We start from the raw sequence: 21577 nt of genomic DNA on the forward strand, positions 1-21577 counted from the left end.
ATAGGTAGTGAAGGCAACAAAGCTGCAACCAGCTTTGCCAGAATCCAGAGGACTTACAACAGTCCTGCCTGGGCACATCTACACATGCAATTAATGGACTTAAATAAACTCTGGGCCTTATTGCTTATTCCTACAAAGTTTATTGTTCCTTGGTGTGCTGTTTGAATACGCACCCTAGAGCAATAAACTCTGGCACAATAAGCACCAGAGTTTATTCATGTGCAGCACGTTGAGCTGGGTCGGAGCAGACTTGGGTGGCAGGGAGACCAGGGAGTCAGCCTGTCAGCCTGGGGCTGCTCCTTCCCACTTAACATGCTGCAGAGTGGCTGGCTGGGGCATGAAGGTGCTAAAGTGTGGGGCTAGCCACCAGGCAGCCCCTGCACTAAAGTATCCTCATGCCCCAGCCAGCAAATTAGAAATTAGAAAATTAGTGTACTCCAGCCTAATAAGGTCACAAGTGTAGATGTGCTATGTTTACTGAGCAGCTAATTAGTCAACTGCAGTAAATGTCTCAGACGCGCTCCCCTGACTGATCAGGCGAATGAAAGTCATCAGTTATAGCCCCATTCTTTTGTCACTGTTGTAGGCTCAGTGTGAGTGATCATTCAAGTAGGATCCATGTTGATGTCCCTCCTTTCCCAGAAGAAGGACTGGTACATGGCTTGTTTGTACTTGCTGAGGGCACCCCAGACCAAGGAGGCTGTACAGCAGGGATATCTGCTGCTCTGAGCCCAAAAATCCAATGAATGTCAGCTCATACAAGGGTGTAGGTTGTAGCCATGTTGGTCTAACAATATAGGGAGACAAGGTTCTTTGGGTAAATTTGATATCTTTTATTAGACCAACTCAAATAGTTGGAAAAATTATTCTTCTTTACAAGCTTTCGGGCACAAATACCCTTTATCAGGCTGAGGAAGCATCTGCAGTTGGTGTGTGGTCTTCTTAGATGAATAGTAAAGAAGCCAGAGGCTGGTATGCATGCAAGAAATGCATGACTGGCTTTCTTTTTTTTTATTTGGTGTGAAGAAAGTGTAGTGAGTAGTAGCAATGTATGATCTTTCAGAGAGGAGGTTATATTTTTATCATAGGACTCTCCTTCTGTCTTGTTATGCAGGAAGGTTAATAGAAGTATTATCAATGCATAGATTTTGTGCTGGCAATTCTATCTATTGGCAAATGACAAATATCAAATTCATATCTTCTAAGGACTGTAGAATTTTTAGAACAATTTTATGAGGTAAATACCCCTAAAGTGTTTTTTTTTTTTTCTGGTTGCAGAGATGGAGAAACTTGGAGAGGCTGGCACTGGCACTCATCATAGCAAGGTTCTGTCTGAATTGTGACACTTGATGGGATCTCAGCCAGGAATGGCTCAACCATGAGCTCTAGAAAAAAACTGTGGATATTAAAGCTGCGCATCTCTGATTCATTTTGCCTGGACATTGCACCTCTTCCCTGCCTTCTGGGGATATAAAAGCAAATTAAGATCTCCTTAGGAGTCACAGGAGTTACTTTGGATCTGCTCTGCTGTAACAAAGTAGAATTTGACCCAGAAACTTTGATGTATTTGAGTTTCCACTTTGGACAGGAACTCTGAAATTCAGGAAAGAGTTTCATATTTCCCTACATACCTTTCCAGTATTTTCTTCTCCCCCTCAAAGCAATGCAGAAGACCCTTAAACACTCTGCCATAATCATATTCCTGAGACTGACAGTTTTAGTTGAGTGAAAACCTGAGCCCTTGATAGAGTACTTCATGTTTCTCTAGGCACCGGTATTATTTATTGTCTAAAATCTTTTATTGGATAGTTTAAATCTCTTTCTCCAAGGACAAGGGTTGGATTACTGACCATTACAGCAACAAATGGTCACATGACTGCACCAAGAACTTGTTTTCTTTAGGTTCCGTGCTTATTCTTTTTATTTTAAAGTTACAAAAGAGCAGTGATACTGGTGTTTTTTGTGTGTAGACAATTTCAACAACTCATTTTATCAATGTGCTGAATATGTGCAATGCCGAATATGGAACTGTCAAAGAAGAAAGAGTCTCTCTTATTCTGTATGCACTCAAAGTCAAGTGTACAGTTATACAAGCAGACAGCACAGTTGTGCTTGATATTCAGACATACATTTAATGAAAAAAGTGATTTTTTTAAATTTTTTTTTTTAGAGAATGATTTGAGAGAGGAATGAGAAAGATTTGAAAATTGGGCAGTTCTTCCAAGCATGAATCTTGGTGCAGAAGAATGCACAGAGTTGATATTGGGCAAGGAAAATCAAATTCTGACTGAGTCTGGTCCTATTCATTGCACGAGAGAAGTCCCATTTTCACATCAGTGGGAATGAGATTTGTTCATCCATTTCCTCTCTTAGCAATACAAAAATGAGAAGCTTTGAAGAAGGTTGGTCTTTGATTTCAGTAATAGGCTTTGGATCAGGCCCTTAATCTTCTTACCACCCAGGTGCCAGCTGGTATTTTTTTAAGAAACACTTCTCTGGAAAGAGGAGGCTCCTCCTGCTGTTTCAAGCTAGCTAAGTAGATTTCTGAATGTTTTATTCCAGGGAAGCTTTTGGCTACATCAATTTCCTCTTTCTTTCTGCATCTAATAGGGGCAGCAGAACAGTAACTCATGGAGAATGCAGTAAACTTAGGGTCTGGCTTCTTTTAGCAATGCATAGATAAAAGTGTCTGTGGTCTAGCTGTTTTCCACCACTGCTTGCTTTGGCTTGTGGATATTGGGTTAAATTAGATTCTGTCATAATAAAAAATATAAAATACATGCTTTAAACTAAAAAAAACCCAAACCCACAGAACGTGCAGAGCAGTGATTCTCAGCCAGGTGCTGTGAGATCCTTTTAAGTATATTATGCAATATTAGGTGTGCAAACACTAAGTAAGCCCAGAGATTTCAAATAGGAATTCCTAGTGTAAAAAACATTCTGACCTGTTGTGATCTTTCTGAGTTCCTTGCAATGGGAGAATTGCTCTAGTATTTTTCCATTATCAAAAAATGAGTGAAAGCTAAGAGCTGTCATTTTCCAAGGGGGTGCCCTGAGTTAAAAGAGGTTGAGAACCACTGGAGGAGAGAAACTAAATGCTTGTCTTTATTTATTTTTTTAATTAAAAAAATGAACTGGGGTTGTGTTAAATATTTAGGAGCCAAATTGAACTGTGGTGTCCTTCAAAGGCCAGTCATTCAACAGCCTGTTTGGCTGCCTTAGATACCCTTGGTGTTAGATTTAGATGTTATATTTCAGGGTAAAGTTAGAGTTAAATGTCCGGTTAAATGTATAAATCATAGAATCATAGGAAATTAGGGTTGGAGGGGATCTCAGAATGTCACCAAGTCCAACCCCCTGCTCAAAGCAAGACCATTCCCAACCAGATCATCCCAGCCAAGGTTTTGTCTAGCTGGGTCTTAAAATCCTCCAAGGGTGGAGATTCTACCACCTCTCTGGGTAACCTGTTCTAGTGCTTTACTACCCTCTTAGTAAAGGTTAGGTTAGATAAAGATTTTCCTAATATCTAAGCTAAACTTCCCTTGCTGCAATGTGAGACCACTGCTTTATGTTCTGTCACCTGCCCCCACTAAAAATGGCCTACCTCCATCCTCTTTTGAACCCCCCTTCAGGTAGTTGAAAGCTGCTATCAAATCCCTCCTCAGTCTTCTATTTGCAGACTAAATAAGCCCAGTTCCCTCAGCCTCTCCTCAGAAGTCATGTCCCCCAGCCCCCTCACCATTTTTGTTGCCCTCTGCTAGACTGTCTCCAACTTGTCCACATCCTTTCTGTAGTGGGGGCCCAAAACTGGGCACAGTACTTCAGATGTGGCCTCACCAGTGCTGAATAGAGGGGAATAATCACTTCCCTCAATCTGCTGGCAACACACCTACCAGTGCAGCCCAGGATGCTGTTAGCCTTCTTCACAAAGGCACACTGGTAGCTCCTATTCAGCTTCCTGTCCCCTGTAACTCCCATGTCCTTTTCTGCAGAGCTGCTGCTTAGCCCGTCAGTCCCTGGCCTGTACCGATGCATGGGATTGTTCTGCCCTAAGTGCAGGACTTTGCACTTGTTCTTATGTGCAACAAGTGACCCAACTCGATGGTGGTAGGTTTCAAAGCCAGCCCTTCAGCTTTCTGCGTGACTGCCCTAGCCTCTCTTAATGTTAAAGTTGCGTTTCAGGTTAAACTCCAGCATTAAATGTCTTCTGAAATGTATGACTGTGCAACAACTCAGCACATTCAATGGCAGGGGCCTTTCAAGGCCAGCTTCAAAGGGCAGTCCTTCATGAGATCGCCTCAGCCTCCCTCAGTGTCAGACTCAGACGTTCCCTTTCAGGCTCCATTTGGTGCTAAATGCCCAGTGACCTGGCAACTAAAGCAGCGGTTCTTGACCCAGGACTTGCGACGCAAAAGGAGAAGAGTGGCAAGAACATCCAAAAGGGTCACGAACAAACTTTAAAAATGGATTGTCCTTTAAAGGAGAGAAACATAGGAAACCAGTGGCTTTTCCCTCGCAGCCTGCCAAGGGGCTGCTTGGGGCCGGCCAGGCCGCACACACCTGTGCCACACACTGGGCGGCTGGGGGCCGTTGGCGACACGGAGGGGGTGCATGGGCTCACGTGGCAGTGCACCCCCTGAGAGAACCGCTGCTGCTGGCGGTGTCTGCAGGTGGTCGCCAATTGCAGCTCAGTGCTGGCCACCCTCCTCACTGCTGCCACCGCCTGCGGGCAGTTCACACTGGTGCCACTGGGTCAAGACTGACCATGGGTGTTTACAACTGGGGCCCGGTCCCCCCAAAAAAGGCTTGAAGTAAAGCAGGGAGCGGTCTCATGCAGGGGCAGCAGCGCGGCGGAAGGGGCCGCTTGGGGGCGATCTTCTGCAAGGAATCTTCCCCCTCCGTAAACTTCGGCAAACTTCCCCCGCTCCTGCGGCGGGGTCGGGGGCACTGCCGTGCAGACGGCGGCCCCCAGCGCGCGGGGAGGGGTGGCGCCGAGCGGGGCGGGAGTAGCGAGCGCCGCTAGCACCGCCCCGCGCCTGCCTCCGGCTGCCCCGCGGGCGCGGGAGTGAAGGAGGGAGCGCTTGTAGGCGGCGGCAGCGGCGGCGGGGGCTCCCCGGCGGAGGCAGCAGCGGCGCGGCGCGGCGCGGCGGGGCGGGCCGGGCCATGGGGCGGTGGCAGCAGCGGCGGCTGGGCCGGGCGGAGGCGGAGGCGCGGAGGCGGCGGCGCTGCTGAGGCAGCCCCCGGGGGCGCTGCGGCCGGCGCGGGACAGGTGCGCGCCCGGGGCCGGCCCCATGCGGGCGGCGGGGCGGTGGGGCTAAGGGCTGCTCGCGGCGCGGGGCGGCGATGGACGAGGCGTCGCTGCTGGACCTGCTGGAGTGCTCCGTGTGCCTGGAGCGGCTGGACACGACGGCCAAGGCGCTGCCCTGCCAGCACACCTTCTGCCGCCGCTGCCTCGAGAGCATCGTCAGCTCCCGCCACGAGCTGCGCTGCCCCGAGTGCCGCATCCTGGTGGGCTGCGGCGTGGACGAGCTGCCCGCCAACATCCTGCTGGTCCGCCTGCTGGACGGCATCCGCCAGCGGCCCCGGCCCGCCGCGGGGGCAGGGCCCGGCCCCGGCCCCGCCACCCCCGGCAGCGGCGGCAGTGGCGGAGGGAGCAGCTCGGCGGCGCCCCCCGCCTACCAGCCCGCGGCGGCCGCGGCCAGCGCCTCCCCCGCCGCGGTCGCCGCCGCCGCCGCCGCCAGCTTGCGGGAGCTCGCGGCCGCCAGCCGCAGCGCGCTGCTCGGAAAGGTGGGTGCAGCCCGCCGGGACCCCCTGCCCTGCCCTGCCCTGCCCCGCCCCTTGTCCCTGCCCCAGCACACGCAGGGACACATGCACCCTGCACATGCCCCCCCCCACGCACACATGTGCGCCCTACGCACACAAGCACACTGCACACACACCCTCTACACACATGTGCACCTCACCCGCACACGCAACTGACACGCACACGCACCTAGCGCACGCACACCCCTCCTACACATACACACATGTACCTGACACACATGCCGGTTGTGCATGCGCCTTGTACACACACACTCTGCCCACACATGCCCTGTACGTGTACCCGATGCACACACGCACCCTACATGCACATGTGCTACACCCACCTACACCCCTACAAGCATCCTACATGCACACATTCATGTGTTCTGTATGCACGCATACATGCATCCTACACACACGTATGTGCATCCTACACCCCCCTTACATGCACCCTTGCACGCACATGTGCGCACACACACACGTGCATGCACATGCACACACACCACACACTCCTTTCCTCCCAGAGGTGAATTCTCCTCCCCATCAGGGCCCTGCTGTCATCCTTGCTTTGCAACCCCTTTGCTTGCCCACAGCTGAGGGAGGCCTTAGAATTGCTGCACGGGACAGGTGTGAGCAACTCCTGCCAAAGTTGCCCGAGAAGGGGAAGAGGACACAGCGGGATGGGGGCTGCTGGCAACACTTGGGCAGTGCCCGCCTGAGCCTGGCTGTCCCTTGCCTGGGCAGAGCTCACATTTCAGCATGGGGTGGCACAATTCATTTCTCTCCCTGCGGATGCTGCCTCATGCAGGTCGCAGAGGTTGTTTGCTGTTGCTCTTGGCCTTCCTCAGCCTCTAAGGACCCCCTTGGCTTTAGGCTTTGTGGAAAACTAGAGCCTTTTTGGTGTCAGCTTGCCAGGGCGCCTAAAGTGACTAGTCTCTGAGGGCAGCGTGCTTGAGGCAGGCGTAGACAATAGCAGCTAAATGTGAAGGTTTTGAAACGCAGCCGTGGGTACTGCACTCTCCCAAACTGTTATAATACCGTGCTGCATAATAAGCTTGCTTAGGAAAAGAAAAACCAACAAGGAACGTTCTTTGGCATCTCATTGCAAGTCGTGTCGGTTTGGCTTGTCTCTGCTGTTAGCATTGAAGGTACATGTAGCTGTATGGATGTGTCATTCTGTACCCTAGCCTATGGAAGTGTCATTCGGTACCAAAATAGCTGTTCTAGACTATTACCATTGCTGTATCACTAGACTATTATCATTGCTGTATCATTTTGTTGTTTAAACAAGATTTTTAAAAGAAACTGATTTCCCGACATGATTTGTAAACCCTGTATACAAGTCTATTTTGCCACAATCAGGAGTCAATTTGGGTACCCCTTGTAAGTTTCTTTGTGTTTTGGGCTGTGGCTTGGAAGATGTGTGAGAATATTATTTCTTAAGTTGTTCCTAGACAAAATGTATGAGACCAGTCTTGCTGTCATTTGAAGTAAAAATAGGGAGTACTTCCATGCAGTATAATGTAATAGGAGCATCACTCAGGATTGATGCTTGGCTGTGCTGTGAAGGAAAGTGTCTGATTTGCTGGTGTCACACCTACTTTTGTTGTTGTGTAATTGAATGCATGAGTCAGGAGGGATGGAGATTTGGCTTCTGAATGCTTTAAGTTGCTCTCCGGGCCCCCTGGCTACTGAAAGAATTTCCTTGTGTAAAGAGCATCCCTGAGCGGCACTAAAGTGCCAGGCCGTGGCAGAGGGAGGCATAGCAGGGCGTTGCTGTGTCTTGTTGATATTTAGTTGCTTGACTATCCCAGTGGAGCTGTAGGCTTTAAAACATATCTTTAGATTGAAAATCAAGCAGCTCTCAATTATGACAGAGTTTGATATGGCTCCCGGACTGAAGGAATACAAAAGGTGAATTAAAACCTCTTCTCACCAATCCCTCCAGCTCCCTGAAGCATGTGTCAGCTGTAGTTGAGGACCTAGCTCTGTGTCTCCCTTGTTACATAGGATAACTACTTAGGAAACATTTACTTAGTCCATTAATCCTGCAGTTAAGGGTAATCTTATTAGTTTTTTCTTCAGTTTGTGGGGTGGGATAAATCCAATTGCGCACACATTCAAAATCAACCTCCCCTTCAGAACCATGATCCCCAGTAGAGTGTAACTCATTTACTACATAAAAATAAAATTGTACTTGTACAATATTGCAGTGCATGTTAGAAGGAACTTGCAATCAGCTTTCCAATCTCGCTCCTTTTGAAATCAGTGGCAGGGGTTTTAGTGATTTACATGAGAATGGGATTAATTCCTCCCTGTTGTTCAATATTATGTAATTTGATATAAAAAGTGTAATTTGACTCTTTACTAGAAGGTCTTGGAAAAGAAGCAGCTGAAGATTTAGAGTTGTTTCTTACCTCTAACGTCATATATTTAAAGATGCATGCAATTACTTTCTAAAGCTACATAGAGTCTGTTTGACCATATTTTACTATGCAGCCAGACAGAAGGTCAGGGCTGAGGTTTCCTGTGAAGTTTTGTAGCCCTAATAGACATTTCAGTTAGTTAATTTTCTTTTTTTCTGACAAAAGTGAGTGAGGCTTTCCTTGGGACTCATTCCAGGGTTTTGAAGTTGTGCCTGCAGGAAATGATGGGGAATTTTGTAAGTGTGTGTGGTTTTTGGTTGGTTCTTTTTTGGTAAGTGGTAGTGTAAGAGTGATGTGGTAGCTGTGATGGTCCAGAAAGACAAGGATTTCTTAGGATGCTATCTTCTATTGGAACCAAATGTGTAGTTGGGATAGCATTAGACAAGCTTTTCAGTGCATGACCTGCACTTGAAAGCTTGTCCCACCTCTTTAATTGGACCAATTGTGTAGTTGGGATGGATATTACCCTAAGAAATCCTTAACTTTTGATTTTTGTTTTTATTTGTAATAATTGCCATTTTGAAATTTGACTGTGAAGTATGGGGGTTTTTTTTCTAATTTTTTTAGGAGGGATGGGGAGAAGCTAGGTCTTTATATATTAGGTAACATATGGTACCTTGATGATCTAGTATTTTAATGATCCCTACTAATTTACTTTAAAAAATAGCCCTCCATCTTTAGGAACTATTCAATTACTTAAGGATAGGCATGTTACTTCATGATTTCAGAGTAACTCTTGTGACCAAACTTTATGAATTATATAGCTAAAAATACTGTATACACTGATTATGAAACTCCTTTGATCATCTGAATATGTTTTGATTGGGAATACTCTGTTCTTATGGAAACTGGGAACCACTGTGGGCCCTGAACAAGGTTATACAAATATATAATAAACCGGCATGTCTACCATGAAGAATTCATAATCTAAGGCCAGGTACAGACATTACACTTTTACCGGTACAAGTGATCGGAAACTGGTCTACACCCATAACAGAACAGAAGTTCAGCACACACAGACTGGTTTAAAAATGTCTGGTCTAAACACACATAGACAGCATGGACAGACTAGTCTAAGATTTGCCCCCCTTCCCAAGGACAAATGTGTGTTCTGTTCACTACGATCTAAACTTCATTGATTACGGAAAACTGTAACTTTAGATTGATTCTGCCTTGGGCTTTTTGAATGTCTGTAACTTGCATAAGTGAAACAAGATGCATTAGGTGAGTGTGGTACACAAGTTTGTGAAAGGGAGACTAAAATAACTGTAACTGTGATAGGAACACATGATTATGTAGACTGCGTGCATTATTTGTAGGCTTGGATTTTTAGTTCTATTACTATCAAAGATTATTTTTTAAAGATTTTCAAGTCCCTATTGTAGCCATAAACAAAATGTGTTGCACAGTAAAGCACGTGTTAATGTAGAAGCACATTATACAACTGTTTTACAAGGGTGCTCACTTTGACTGACCAACGCTTTCATGCTGGTATTTTTCCTCAACCCTCTTTATCTATCTCAATTTGATAGAAGATAATAATATGGCTCACCCTTAGAGTCACATTCTGGCTTTTATGATTAACGACTACAATCTTTTCCCTTGCTTCAGCTAATGAGTGCCTGAGCTGAGTGCTTCCATGAAACTGTTTGTTTAGCCTTTTGAATGACCTCACAGTTTTATCTTGGAAATCAATGCAATGTTCCTGATCCTTACAAGGTTTATTACAGTGAAAGAAAGTCTGAACTAATCTGCTTTTTAAAAAAGCAGCAGGGGAGAGTAATCCTCCTTAGAGCTGCTGATACAGCTGACTGCCAAGCTTTCCTGAAAACAAAATACAGCACCTCTATCTGTGTTAAACAATGGATGGTACAGAAGTGCTTCGAATTAGGCTTTTAGCAGCCTGGCTGTAAAACACAGTTATGTCTGTTCTTTATGTTAAGTATGTCTTTGACACCTTGTCTGTCTTGAACATTGTCAAGTGGTTTCTTACTTCAGCGCTTACTCTAGACTTGATTTTCTCAGAGTTTAAGTGCAGATTAACTGCAAATTACACTACAGGTTTCCCTTGCTTTATGTGGTACATATATTCCCATACTTGTACAGATTTCAGTCACTTTTATTTTGGGAGGTGCAGTATTAAAAATGAGGCATGATTACTTTTAGTTAGGAATGAACACAGTTTATAGGTGTAGTTGATTGAACTTGGAGGGGCTACAATCAGCTCTATCAAAATGTATCATGGCTAAGAAGATCCCCAGACTGAAAATTTGGTTGCAGAGGTGTGTTCTGTCAAAATGTTAATTAATCTTAAAAGAAAGAGAAAAGTCAGTTAAAGTCTTCATACACTTAGGGCAAGGTTTTTAATTAAAAAAAAAAATATTTTCTTCCCTGCACCTCCCCAAATTTCAGATTGTGTTTTTCAAACTCACAATGGTTACTATAAAGTGAATAAATCTGGGGCAGAACTCTGGGTTTTTTGTACTGCTTTATCTTCTCTTTAGCAGCTATTTTTCAACAGCCTTATAAATAGGTAATAACATTCTACTGAGAGTGCTGAAGCCTAGCCCAAAAGGGAGTTGTTATGGCTTGGAATTGCAGGTTTATCTCTAGGATTGACCAAACTCTAGAAATATTCAAGATATCCTAAGGTATATGGTGGAATTTGCTGCTTTAGAGCTTTGGAAATGACTTTTACCTGTAGAGTAGATCTTAAAGAGACGCATTGGATTCTGTTCACATTTAATTGTGTGACCTTGGACAAGTCATTTACCCTCTCTTTGCTTGAGTTTCAGTCTATAAAAAAGATGATAGTGTATTTCCCACCTTTGTAAAGTGTTCTGGAGTAATCTGATTAAAGATGCTACGTAAATGCCAAGTATCATAGGTACTTTATTATAAAAGGGCTTGGAGCGGACAGAGTGCACAAGAAGAATAAAGGAGAAGGAAGCTCAGAGACGGGTGGAAAGGATGCCCAAGGGGAGAGTGGTTTATAATGGCAGCTATATTACATACAAGGTTATACTATATTGGCTCTTCTGCTTGCAGTCGCATATAGAACTGAGTAGGAAATTCAGAATTTTTCAAAAGTGACTACCTTATTCCTAAAATTTAGATTTTTTTCTTAAAATTTTAAGAAATTATATGGAGGCATCAGTCAGGTAACAGCCAACTACCAAACAGTTATGTGCACATGACTCGGTATCAAATTCCGCAAGATCAGAGTACCACCACACACCTCAATGCCTTTTGTTCTACACATCTTTTACCTGTCTTTTGTAACATATACATTGCCAATATGTCCAGCAAGCAAAAAAGATATACTAGATTTTATCAAATTAATAACACCTTCAACATACATAATACTTTTTCACCTCGTATGATTCCAAGGCTGTTGAATAACAACTTTGTCCTTATATAACTCACCTTTTGTCTGAAGATCACAAAGCCTCTAAGAAGAAAAAGTGTTATTAACTGAGGTTTGCAGAAGGGGAATTCAGCATTCCAAATATTCATGCAGCTTGTTCAAGGTCAGTGGTAGAGCTGCGGATATAAACAATGAACAGCATTTTGAACAATACAACAACAAAACATTTTGGGTAGTTCTTCCTGTTAAGACAGTGTGAGAGACAGAGCAAGCTCAGTTGACAGATGTTAGACACATCATTTAGTGCACTGCTGGAAGGCACTCGGATACTAAGGAGATGCGTGTGATATATGAACAGATATAGAAGAGAATGCACAAATGGGGCAGAACACTGATGCTTGCAGAGTTGTGGAATAACTGACATTTACCTGGTTTTTCATTGCATGGTTTTTTAATGTGTCAGATTTGTAGGACAAACGTCTGTAGTTGACAAGCCTCTTCTCCTAAAAGAAAGCTCAGTACCCTGGGATTTTTTGAATTTCTGCTAGTGAAAGGAGTAGCTTTTAATTGTGGTCATAGTTCCATGGGAGAAACTTCATAGAAGATTGATTAAAGCAGCTTTTTATTTGGATGCCAAGAGCATGTCCAAATACTTTCTGTTTATGTGGCCAAACTTGAGCCTCTTGTAGAGTGGAAGTTGAAGTAATGCTGCAGTACTTTGCTTTCTGTCTGTATGGATATTTTTCTATGAGGGTTGCTTGGCTTGAGGAAGCAAATATTTGCATCTCTGGATCTTGGAGGGCTAGATATTCTTGGATGACAAAGAGTTTTTTGGTTTCTTTTAAAAGGACTCTCAGAAGCTTGGCTTAACATTTTATATATCCAAATCTCACACCTCGTACCTGTCTTCCTGAGATACTTAAGGCAGGCAAGGTTCTTTGGATAGATGTAATATCTTTTATTAGACCAACTAAATAATTGGAAAAAAGTTCTTTACAACCTTTCGGGCACAAACACCCTTCTTCAGGCAAGGGAGACTCTGCTGATGTTATGAGTTCTCCCTAAAGGGCATTCTTCAGACCATGAAAGCTAACCTGTATCTTAAAGCATGTTTTAAAAAAACAACAAGAAACCCTGGGGATTTCATTTGCATTTTTATGTCCCAATCCCATTAGAGAGAGAGAGCTGTGGCAGCATAAGCATGTGTGTTGAAGGACAAGGGGGAACGCTGAGGAGATTAATCAGATGAATTCACAATACCCAAACCATTACATATTCAAGAATGTTGTAACAGATGCCAACTTTAAATCATTTTTTTTTTTTTGCAACGCTCCCCTCCCCCACCAAAAAAACCCCAAAACAAAACAAAAACCCAACCAAATAGTTTTCAGGTATTGATATTACTTTTGAGTAATAGGGAAATGTTTGAGGTTTGAAGTGTTTTTTTAGTGGTGATGGTCCTAGAAGTATATGAGAGGTGAGGATTTTTTGTGATATCTTTTATTGGACCATCTGTACAGTTGGGAGAGTTGCTAGACAAGGTTTTTGGACATCAAGTGCCCTTCTTCAGGTGGATTTGATATTAGATTAATTTTGATATGTTTGAGGAATTAGACATGGAATATTGTTGATACTTTCCTTGGAGTTAGTTTACTTCGGATTGGAATCACTAACAGTAGTCCGGGTCAAAGTGAACATAGAATAAAGAGAGCCATAGAAGGACTTGGAACACTGGCTGAACTTAACCAGTGTATATAGCTGCTATATTAGTCTGTGAATCACTGGTGACCACTCTAACAGAAACTGTAAGCAATGGTACTGGAAACAACGGTTGCCGACTTGTTTGGTCATGTAAACAAAATCTTTAAAGTGTGATGAATAGTATCAGTACTACTAGGACTATCGTACATTCTTCTCAATACTTCAAGTTTAGGTGTATCAGCGTTTAGTTACTGTTGCTCAGTAAACAGCTGCTTGCTCCATCTAAGCTAGTGCACCTACTGCACAGATAGCCATTACATTTAGAATGCCTGTGCGTACCCTTATAAGATACCTCCAGTAACATTATTGGTGGTTTTTCTCGTTTGGGAGGCAGGCTGACTCAGGAGGGGTCTATGATTAAGTAGTGAAAAAGAGTCTTAACGAAATAGCTTAGTAAGTGGAGAAAGCTGCATGACCTTGGATCTACCTCAATACTTGCTGCTTCCAGGAAGAAAACAAGAGGTACCAGTGTGCAAAGTAGGAGCAGGATGCTTTTCTCCTATCCTGGCTGGTCTATTTTCAGTATTTTTCTCTCTTGGCTTTTACAAATCATGTCTTTTCTTGGTGTTACTGATCCCTTGATCCTTATAATCGATTGACACTGTCACACAACAGTAACACTTGCACTCCTGTTTGTTCCTCTTTGCAGAAAGTATCCTTTTTATTGCTCCAAGAAAAAAATGAAAATTCTCTTTAAATATATCAAGAAACTAACTGTGTGTGTAACTGCGCACTTGACATACAATCACTTACTGGTTGGATGAAATCATAGTCTATCACAGGCTTGATGGTTTTAATTCTTTTTAAAAGACTAGTTTAAAAATAAAATTGCATATAAATATCTAAGTACTTAGGTTAAACCTAGTAGATTTGGATTTTAATACCTTTGTTCTGTTCCTCGTAAATGTTTGGATTCCAGTCTGGATTTTCATCTTCCTGTTTTATCAGCATAGTTTTGATTTTAACAATGTAATTTCCATTGCCCTGTTTTGTTTTGTTTTTCTGGCTATGGAATGGCAACATTCTTTGAAAAGTCTCTTCATCTGTGAAAATAATATTAAAATTTCCACAGTAAATCACTATCTTATCCTGCTTTGGAGATGACAGAGTTAAGTAAGCCTATATGAAGATGATTCAAGAGAGAACATTATGGTACATATTAATTTTTAAAGAAATAAATGGAGTGCTGTTTTCTTCTATTCTGTTAATAACTTGGTGTTGTTTGATGAAATGAGACTTTAAATTGGAATTTTCACATATGCGTGAGATGATTATCAGGAATGGAAGTGGTCTTTTAGATGTAAAACTATTTCCTGTTTTGATGCACACGAATAGCATCTCATTTTTGGAGATGCCTTGATGGCATCAGGTTAGTGAAGCACTTGCTCCTCTGTCTGCTGTCAGCTGGGGTTTGATTTACCGTACAAGTGAAATAAATGCTGTTTGTGGTTTAGCGTGAGTGTATTTCCATGTGTATAGTCAGTAATTATGGGAAGAGATTTGTGCTTAGAATGTCTCTCCATTATTAGAACAACATGCAAAAGACACTGACTTGATCAAGTTAGCATTAATATTTCTTTTCAAGCCTTTTCAGAACCGGGTACAAAATCATGCATAATTTTCCTTTGTGAATTTTAAAATGACCTGCTTGCATGAGAGGATAAACTTTGTTTTCAGTTTAAGAAAATGTTCATACTGAACTAAGAGCTAGCTAGATTGCTATCAAAATGCTAATGGCTAGCACCACCGCTTCAACTCTTGTCTGAGAGAGAACTAGAATAAACACCGCCTATGAATAATATTGATTTTAATATGTATTAATGTTTCAGTGAGCTTTAAGGATCTTTTGCCTGGTGGGTGGAAGTTTGTTGATGCTTTATTTGAAGTGGAGGTTGAAGGAGGTAGATAATGTATCCCTTTTGTAGCCAAAGATATTGCAACCCTACCAAAACAAGAAATGGGACTGAGCTTGGCATATTTCATTTTGATTGTGTTCTTTTTATAAAAAAAGCCAATGTCTGTGTTCTGTAATTTTTTTCTAAACAGATAATTAAACTTATGTTAACAAGTATGTGGGATAATATTATTTAATGTATGTTTATTTTAGATTCAGTTTAAGCTAATTCAGCCTAAAAACCCTTTTTGTGAGTTAATGTAGTGAAGACAGTGTTATATGTTTTTTATTTGTAACCACCTGTATTTTTTAGGCTACCTAACTGCTTATGTACTTTGAAAGGCTTATTATTGCAACTTATCAGATTGCCACATTTTTATCTGCTTAACCATACCAATATATTTTCTTTTTACATTGATTATTTGAGCATAATACGTACAGAGTTTTGGTCTTTTCATTCTTTCTTTCAGGTGATTTTTATTTTTCATTTTCTTTACCATAAACAGTAGCTCGCTTCTGATATCTATGTCATGTCTTTTATTGGTTCTATGTACAATGTACAAATTCTATGGCAAGGTGACAGGCTCTTTGGATGGGGAAAAGCAGTGGATGCAATATGTTTTGATTTAGCAAGACTTTTGACACCGTCTGCCATGGCAGTCTCATGAATAAACTAAGGAATTACAGACTAGATGAAAGCACTATAAAGTTGATACACAACTGTTTGGATCCTTGTGCTCAAAAAATAATCATCAATGGCTCAATGTCTAGTTGGGAGAAGGTATTGAGTAGGATTCTCCAGGGGTCTCTCCTGGGTCCAATATTGTTTAATATCCTCAGTAATGATTTGAAGGATGGGATTGAGTGCATGCTTAGGAAATTTGCAGATGACACCAAGTTGGGTGGAATTAAAGACACTTGGGAGGATATAAGTAGGATTCAGACCTGGATAAACTAGAAAAATGGTCCAAAATCAATCTGATGCAATTTAACAAGAACAAATGCCAAGTCCTTCACTCTTGACAGAATGACCACATGCACACAGACTTGTGGAAGGACTAACTAGGTTGCAGTACTGCAGAAAAGGATGTGGGGTTTACAATGGACCATAAACTGAATTTGAGCTAGTATTGTGCTCTTGTTGCAAAAAAGGTCTAGAAAATGCTGGGCCGTAGTAATAGGAGTGTTACCTTCACATAAAGGGAAGTGATTCTCCTGCTTTGTTGTGCCCTGGCTAGACCTTACCTGGAGTATTGTGTCCAGTTTTGGACCCCTCACTTCAAGAAAGATGTGGACAAATTAGAAAGACTCCTTCAGAGAGTGACAAAAATGATCAGGATGGGAGGGGCAGAGGCTGCTGGGGGTGACTGTCCCTGACCTGGGCTCAAGTTTGCAGCAGTCTCCTATTCCCCACTTCCTTTGTCGGTGACTATAAGACAAGGGGCTTTTTTCCTCATGCTGCTTGGAGGGAAAACCCTCATCTTATATATGAGTAAATATGGTAAAGTGTTGTTTCCTAAGACCAGAGTGCAGAACATCTGACTTATTTCCAGGTAAAAGTAGTCAGGTAGGATTGTAAAATCTGACTTGCTAACAACTTTTTAATATTGAAAAATCAGTATGTCTTCTAAAATAAAAAGTACCGTGTTGACAGTTTGCAAGCAGAAAGGTAAGTTTAAACACTCTTGACTTGCACTTTTCCCATTCTTATGGTAAAGAAAAATCTTCAATTTCCAGAGGTGCTGAACTACTTTTATATATAGTAATTCCTAACTGAACATAAAGGATGTCATTGTGGTCAGTAATAAGTGAAAAGAAACAAACATGCTTCATATAGGTGTGGGCTTCAAAGGATTGGATAGCTATAATAATATTAAATGGATGAGAATTGTATCTTTTGGGAGAAGTTGCTTTGAGGAATCAGGTCTAAACAAGGTTACCACCTTGAAAACTAGCAGAAGGCAGGGCAGGGTAGCACCTTAGAAACTAACTGTGTTCTGCTCCTGCCTTTGCCTGCCTTCAGCTAACATGGCTACTCTGCTACTCTAACTCCTCTACTAAAAAACTGTGAGAGTTGGTGATAGTCTTAAGAAAATACCGTCTCTAATTCTTTTTCTCATTTTAAGTAGTTACTGAAATCAAGTACCCCAAGAACAAGCACAAACTTCAGCAGCAACAACATAAATTCAACCAAGGGAAGGACTCTGTATCATCACTCCCTTCCCAAAATGTTCCTTAGTTGACCTGAACTGCCAGAAATTTGATACAGCTAGAAACAGCTGCAGATGTAGGGTGCACATCCCTGCAAGGCCATCTGATTTGCCAGTGTCTGTTCCTCTTTCAGTGCCTCCATCCATCCACCTTCCAGGATTCCAATGTGGAAAACTTGCAAGTGTATTGAAAAACATCTAGGGCAAGTCCAGGGTTTGAACTGATGACCTCCAATAAGTATGGAGCTTTACAACTTGTGCTTTCTAACTGGGAGCTATTGTAGACTTCTGTTTTTTCTTTGGATTGGGCATGGAGAGGGAAAGACAACATATCCACGGTTTACTAGTGGGCAGTAGACTACTTATGATCATCTTGGACTCTGTCCCTGGCTCTAGGAGATGAGTATAGTTTTTAGTGATTAGTGAGAAGATAATCCTAACCCATTTCTCTGGGAAAGGGAGTGTGGAGCAGTGGAGAAGTCTGGGGATTGTGAAGTTGGAGATTTAGGTTCTCTGTTTATAGTGACTTTTGCATGAGCTTCTCCAGCTGGTGGAAAAGGAGTATTCATCAGCTCTTCCTGGACTGCCTTCTAGATTGGATTCTTGGTGGTAACCAATAATAAGAGTCAGAGGTGTAGAAGGCAGCTCCACAAAGCACAATTCCAAGAGATCAGTTTAGACTGTGCAATTCTTAGGTATTTTGGAAGTCTGTAGCAGGGAGGCCAGACTAAGGCCTGTCTTTTTGCAGCTATACATTTTTGTGTAGTCAGGTGGAGGCTTTTCATTATTCCTTTCCTTTTTCATGTCCTTGTGACAAGGTATTTAGCAGAAGTCACAAATTTGTTGGAATCTGACAGGGCCATGCCATGAGTACTTTGAACTTACCAGCTTTGTGCTGTCAACTGTGTACCTTAGCACCCACACCACCCCAGCCTTCTTCATCATTATTGACTAAGGGTGATATTTTTAAAGAGCCCGAATCAAATTTAAAAAAGCATCTGACTTAGGATAGTAAAAATATATATGTATTGTCTTTTCTGAAGAACATCTACTGCTGAGCAGAGTAAAATTATTTTCTGTAGTTGCTGTGATATTGAACTGCAAATAAATTAGTTTTTATGCTTTTCTTTGTGATTAGCAAAGGATAAAAGAGGTATTGGTCCTTGGTAGTACTGGCTAGACACCTGAGCCAAAAACAGTAAAAGTCTCCCTATAGTCAAAAGGGTGAATAAGCTCTTTTTCTGTTCCTTTTCCCCTTCCTCCTTCATCTCAGAGAGTGGGGAATTATAAAGATAAGAATGAAACAGATATATTGTCAAAGCTGTCCATAAGGGTCATGTTAGAGAGCCTAAGGAACCTATTACTCTTTCAGATTATGGCTCCATTTCTGGTGCTGTGAGGAAGGTAGGTAGGTATTAGCGGTTGTATTAAGCAGTAGTACAGCAGGACTCAGCAAACCAGTTTTAGGAGTCCTGCTGCAGAGAAGAATACCCTTCATAAGCCATAAAACTCCAGGAAAGGAATTTGAATAGTTTTGCTTCAGTGACCTGGCACAAATATTACCCAGAATATAGTATTGATGGGATTGCTGAGTTTCTTCCCTTCAGATCTGCTCGATGGTGGTCTTTTTGCTCTGCTTTCCAGGAAGGGATTTGCTTTTATGTTTATCGTCTTCATGCTTACAGAACTAAAAGGAACAATTTCACTTGTGAGTTAACTATCACACTAAGAGGTAATGTAGAAACCCTGAATCTCCACCTCTGGGCTACCTATGTACTTGGATTGTCTGGGGCTTAACCAGCCCCTAGTGGAAGGGAAAGCACCTTTACTGCAGCCCTATGTTACTCATGTATAGCCGAGACTAGGAAAAGTGCAACATGATCCATCTTGTATGTTTCAGGACCTCTCTTAGACCTCCTTCAAACTCTGATGTAATGTTCCTGCCTCTCAGGATTCAGGTTTTTTAAATGAATTTTTGTTTGTTGATCAGTTTCCTAATATTAAATGGTCAGAAACCTAACTGGAATGCCACTGTTAGCCCATTTCCTTTTCTTGTTCTCACTTTCTTTTGGTCGGTGCATTTACATCTCATATACCTACTAAGGTTTTATTCCTTATCTGTGATGGCACTGACATGAAAAGCAACTAAATACAGTATTCCTTAATTCTGTCCTACGTGAAGCGCCAGCTTTAATGCAGAACAGTGATTGTATTACAAGTCTGATGTGCCCTCAGTACCACTATGATATGTGGAATAAAAGCTAATTTAATGGAGACAGCAGACTATTTGAAAGTTCACTTCATGAAAATTGTTTTTTTGCGGTTTTTTTATTTGCAATGCACCTTATTCATATTTAAGGCCACGGGGATTATCATCCTCCTTAAATGGCCTTATTTGATAAAGAGTTTGCATTTCACAGCATGGGATCTGGTGTGGACTTCAGTGCATTATCCTGAATTCAATTAACTAGCTTTGGCTTCAATTGCCCTGTATATCCTATAAATATATCTAAATAATTAATTTGTTTTCTCTGAACAGTAGTGACTGCTTGTAAATATGACTGTTACATACTCAATTCTTGCACGGTACCTGGTATTTATAATAAACATTGTTTTGTTTTTCTTTATTGAGTAGCAACTCCATTATTAATGCTGTGGTCACTTTTTCAGCTGAAGTAGAATATATATCCCTTTGACAGGCACAGGGAAAAAAACCCACCAGTGATAACCTAAATCTCACTGTTTACTTTTCAGGTAGATAGACTGTTTGAGAGACTTCTGCACTATATGAGTCTGATTTTAAAATGACTCTAAAAGGTATAGGGATGGTACCTAACATTTTCTGTTATTCCATATAAAATTACTCTTTCCCCCCCCCCCCCCCCCTTCTTCTCTCACCCCACACAAAATTGTTACTTTGAAGTAAAATTGTCAGGAACCCAGGAAATAGTTAAGGCTGCATGTCACAACAAACTACCAAAGTCACCTCTTTGCCTGGAGAGAATCATGAACACTATATGGTGGTTTTACAGCTTCTGTCTCGGATCAGCACATATCTATTCCCATGTGCAGTGGCAGTGCATAGGGGGTGCATGTGCACCCCCTGAGAGCACTGGTGCACCCCCTGACAAGCTGCGCTTCCTGCTTAGGCAGTGGGCAGGGGGAGCAGGCAGGAGTGCTGGCCAGGGAGTGGGAGCACTGGATGAAGTGCTGTGGCCACTTCCAGGAGCGCCGGGGCTGTTCCCTGGTCAGCGTGATTGGCCTGGTTGGTGAGATTGGCTGTGGGGGGCCCCCCTGGTTGCTGACTGGTTGCTGGGGGGGGCACGTGCCCCCCCTGACTAAAGTGGCACCAGTTACCCATGCCCATGTGCTGTTTGTTCACCATCTTAATTGTTTCTCTTTTTATGTATGTTCTCTAACTTCATGATCAGGACACATAAAGGTTGAATATGTAGATACCCAGTTGTCTATTGACACTTGGACCATGGGTGTACACATAGTCACAAAACTTAGTGCCATAAGATATTCAGCTTCTCTTAGGAGATGCTCTCGTGGATGTATGGTCCCAGTGTATGGCGGTATTGAGCCAGAGTAAACATTGCGCATTGACTGCCTGCATCATACTATTCAGAAATAGGTAAAATTATTGTATGTCAGACTATAAAGAACAACATAGGTAATATGATCATTATTTGGTTAAGATTCTGGCATTCAAGATTTTTCTGAGAATTGATGAAATGTAGGGCTGTGCGAAATTTCAGCAGCCATTTCATTTCAGAGGTGTTTCGGGGCTCGAATTACAGAATCCGGATTGAAACGGAAGGTTCCAAAACATCTCCAAAATGAAATGAGGTATCCAAAAGGTTTCAGAAATGTTTTGGAATATGTTGGCATTTCAGAGCCAGGCTTGCAGGTAAACAGCCGTATGCTGCTGCCCTGCTATGCAACTTGGCTCCGCAGGGAGCAGAGATTTGCACTAGAGGTCTCCTTGATGCTACTGCCTGCTCTGTGCTGCCTCAGCAATGTGGGGCTGCACGGGGCGGGCAGCGGTGGTGAGGAGACCCCAGTGCAGATCTCTGCTCCCTGTGGAGCCAGGTCATGTGGCAGGGACCAGCAG

The 21577-nt window shown here is 42.6% G+C and overlaps 1 protein-coding gene across 2 annotated transcripts in view; it reads left to right on the plus strand.

Moving 5' to 3' along the window:
* Positions 1-5000: 5000 nt before the first annotated feature.
* Positions 5001-21577, plus strand: part of SH3RF3 (SH3 domain containing ring finger 3) — a 393698-nt gene continuing 377121 nt past the window's right edge. The window contains exon 1 of one of the 2 annotated variants that reach the window (XM_059721048.1): positions 5001-5787. In XM_059721048.1, coding sequence (XP_059577031.1) covers positions 5344-5787 — 444 coding nt within the window. In that variant the 5' untranslated portion in view covers positions 5001-5343. The remainder of the gene's footprint in view (positions 5788-21577) is intronic. The other variant, XM_059721047.1, reaches the window with a different exon arrangement.

Source organism: Alligator mississippiensis, chromosome 1 (genome assembly GCF_030867095.1).
Source record: "Alligator mississippiensis isolate rAllMis1 chromosome 1, rAllMis1, whole genome shotgun sequence".
Taxonomy (NCBI): domain Eukaryota; kingdom Metazoa; phylum Chordata; order Crocodylia; family Alligatoridae; genus Alligator; species Alligator mississippiensis.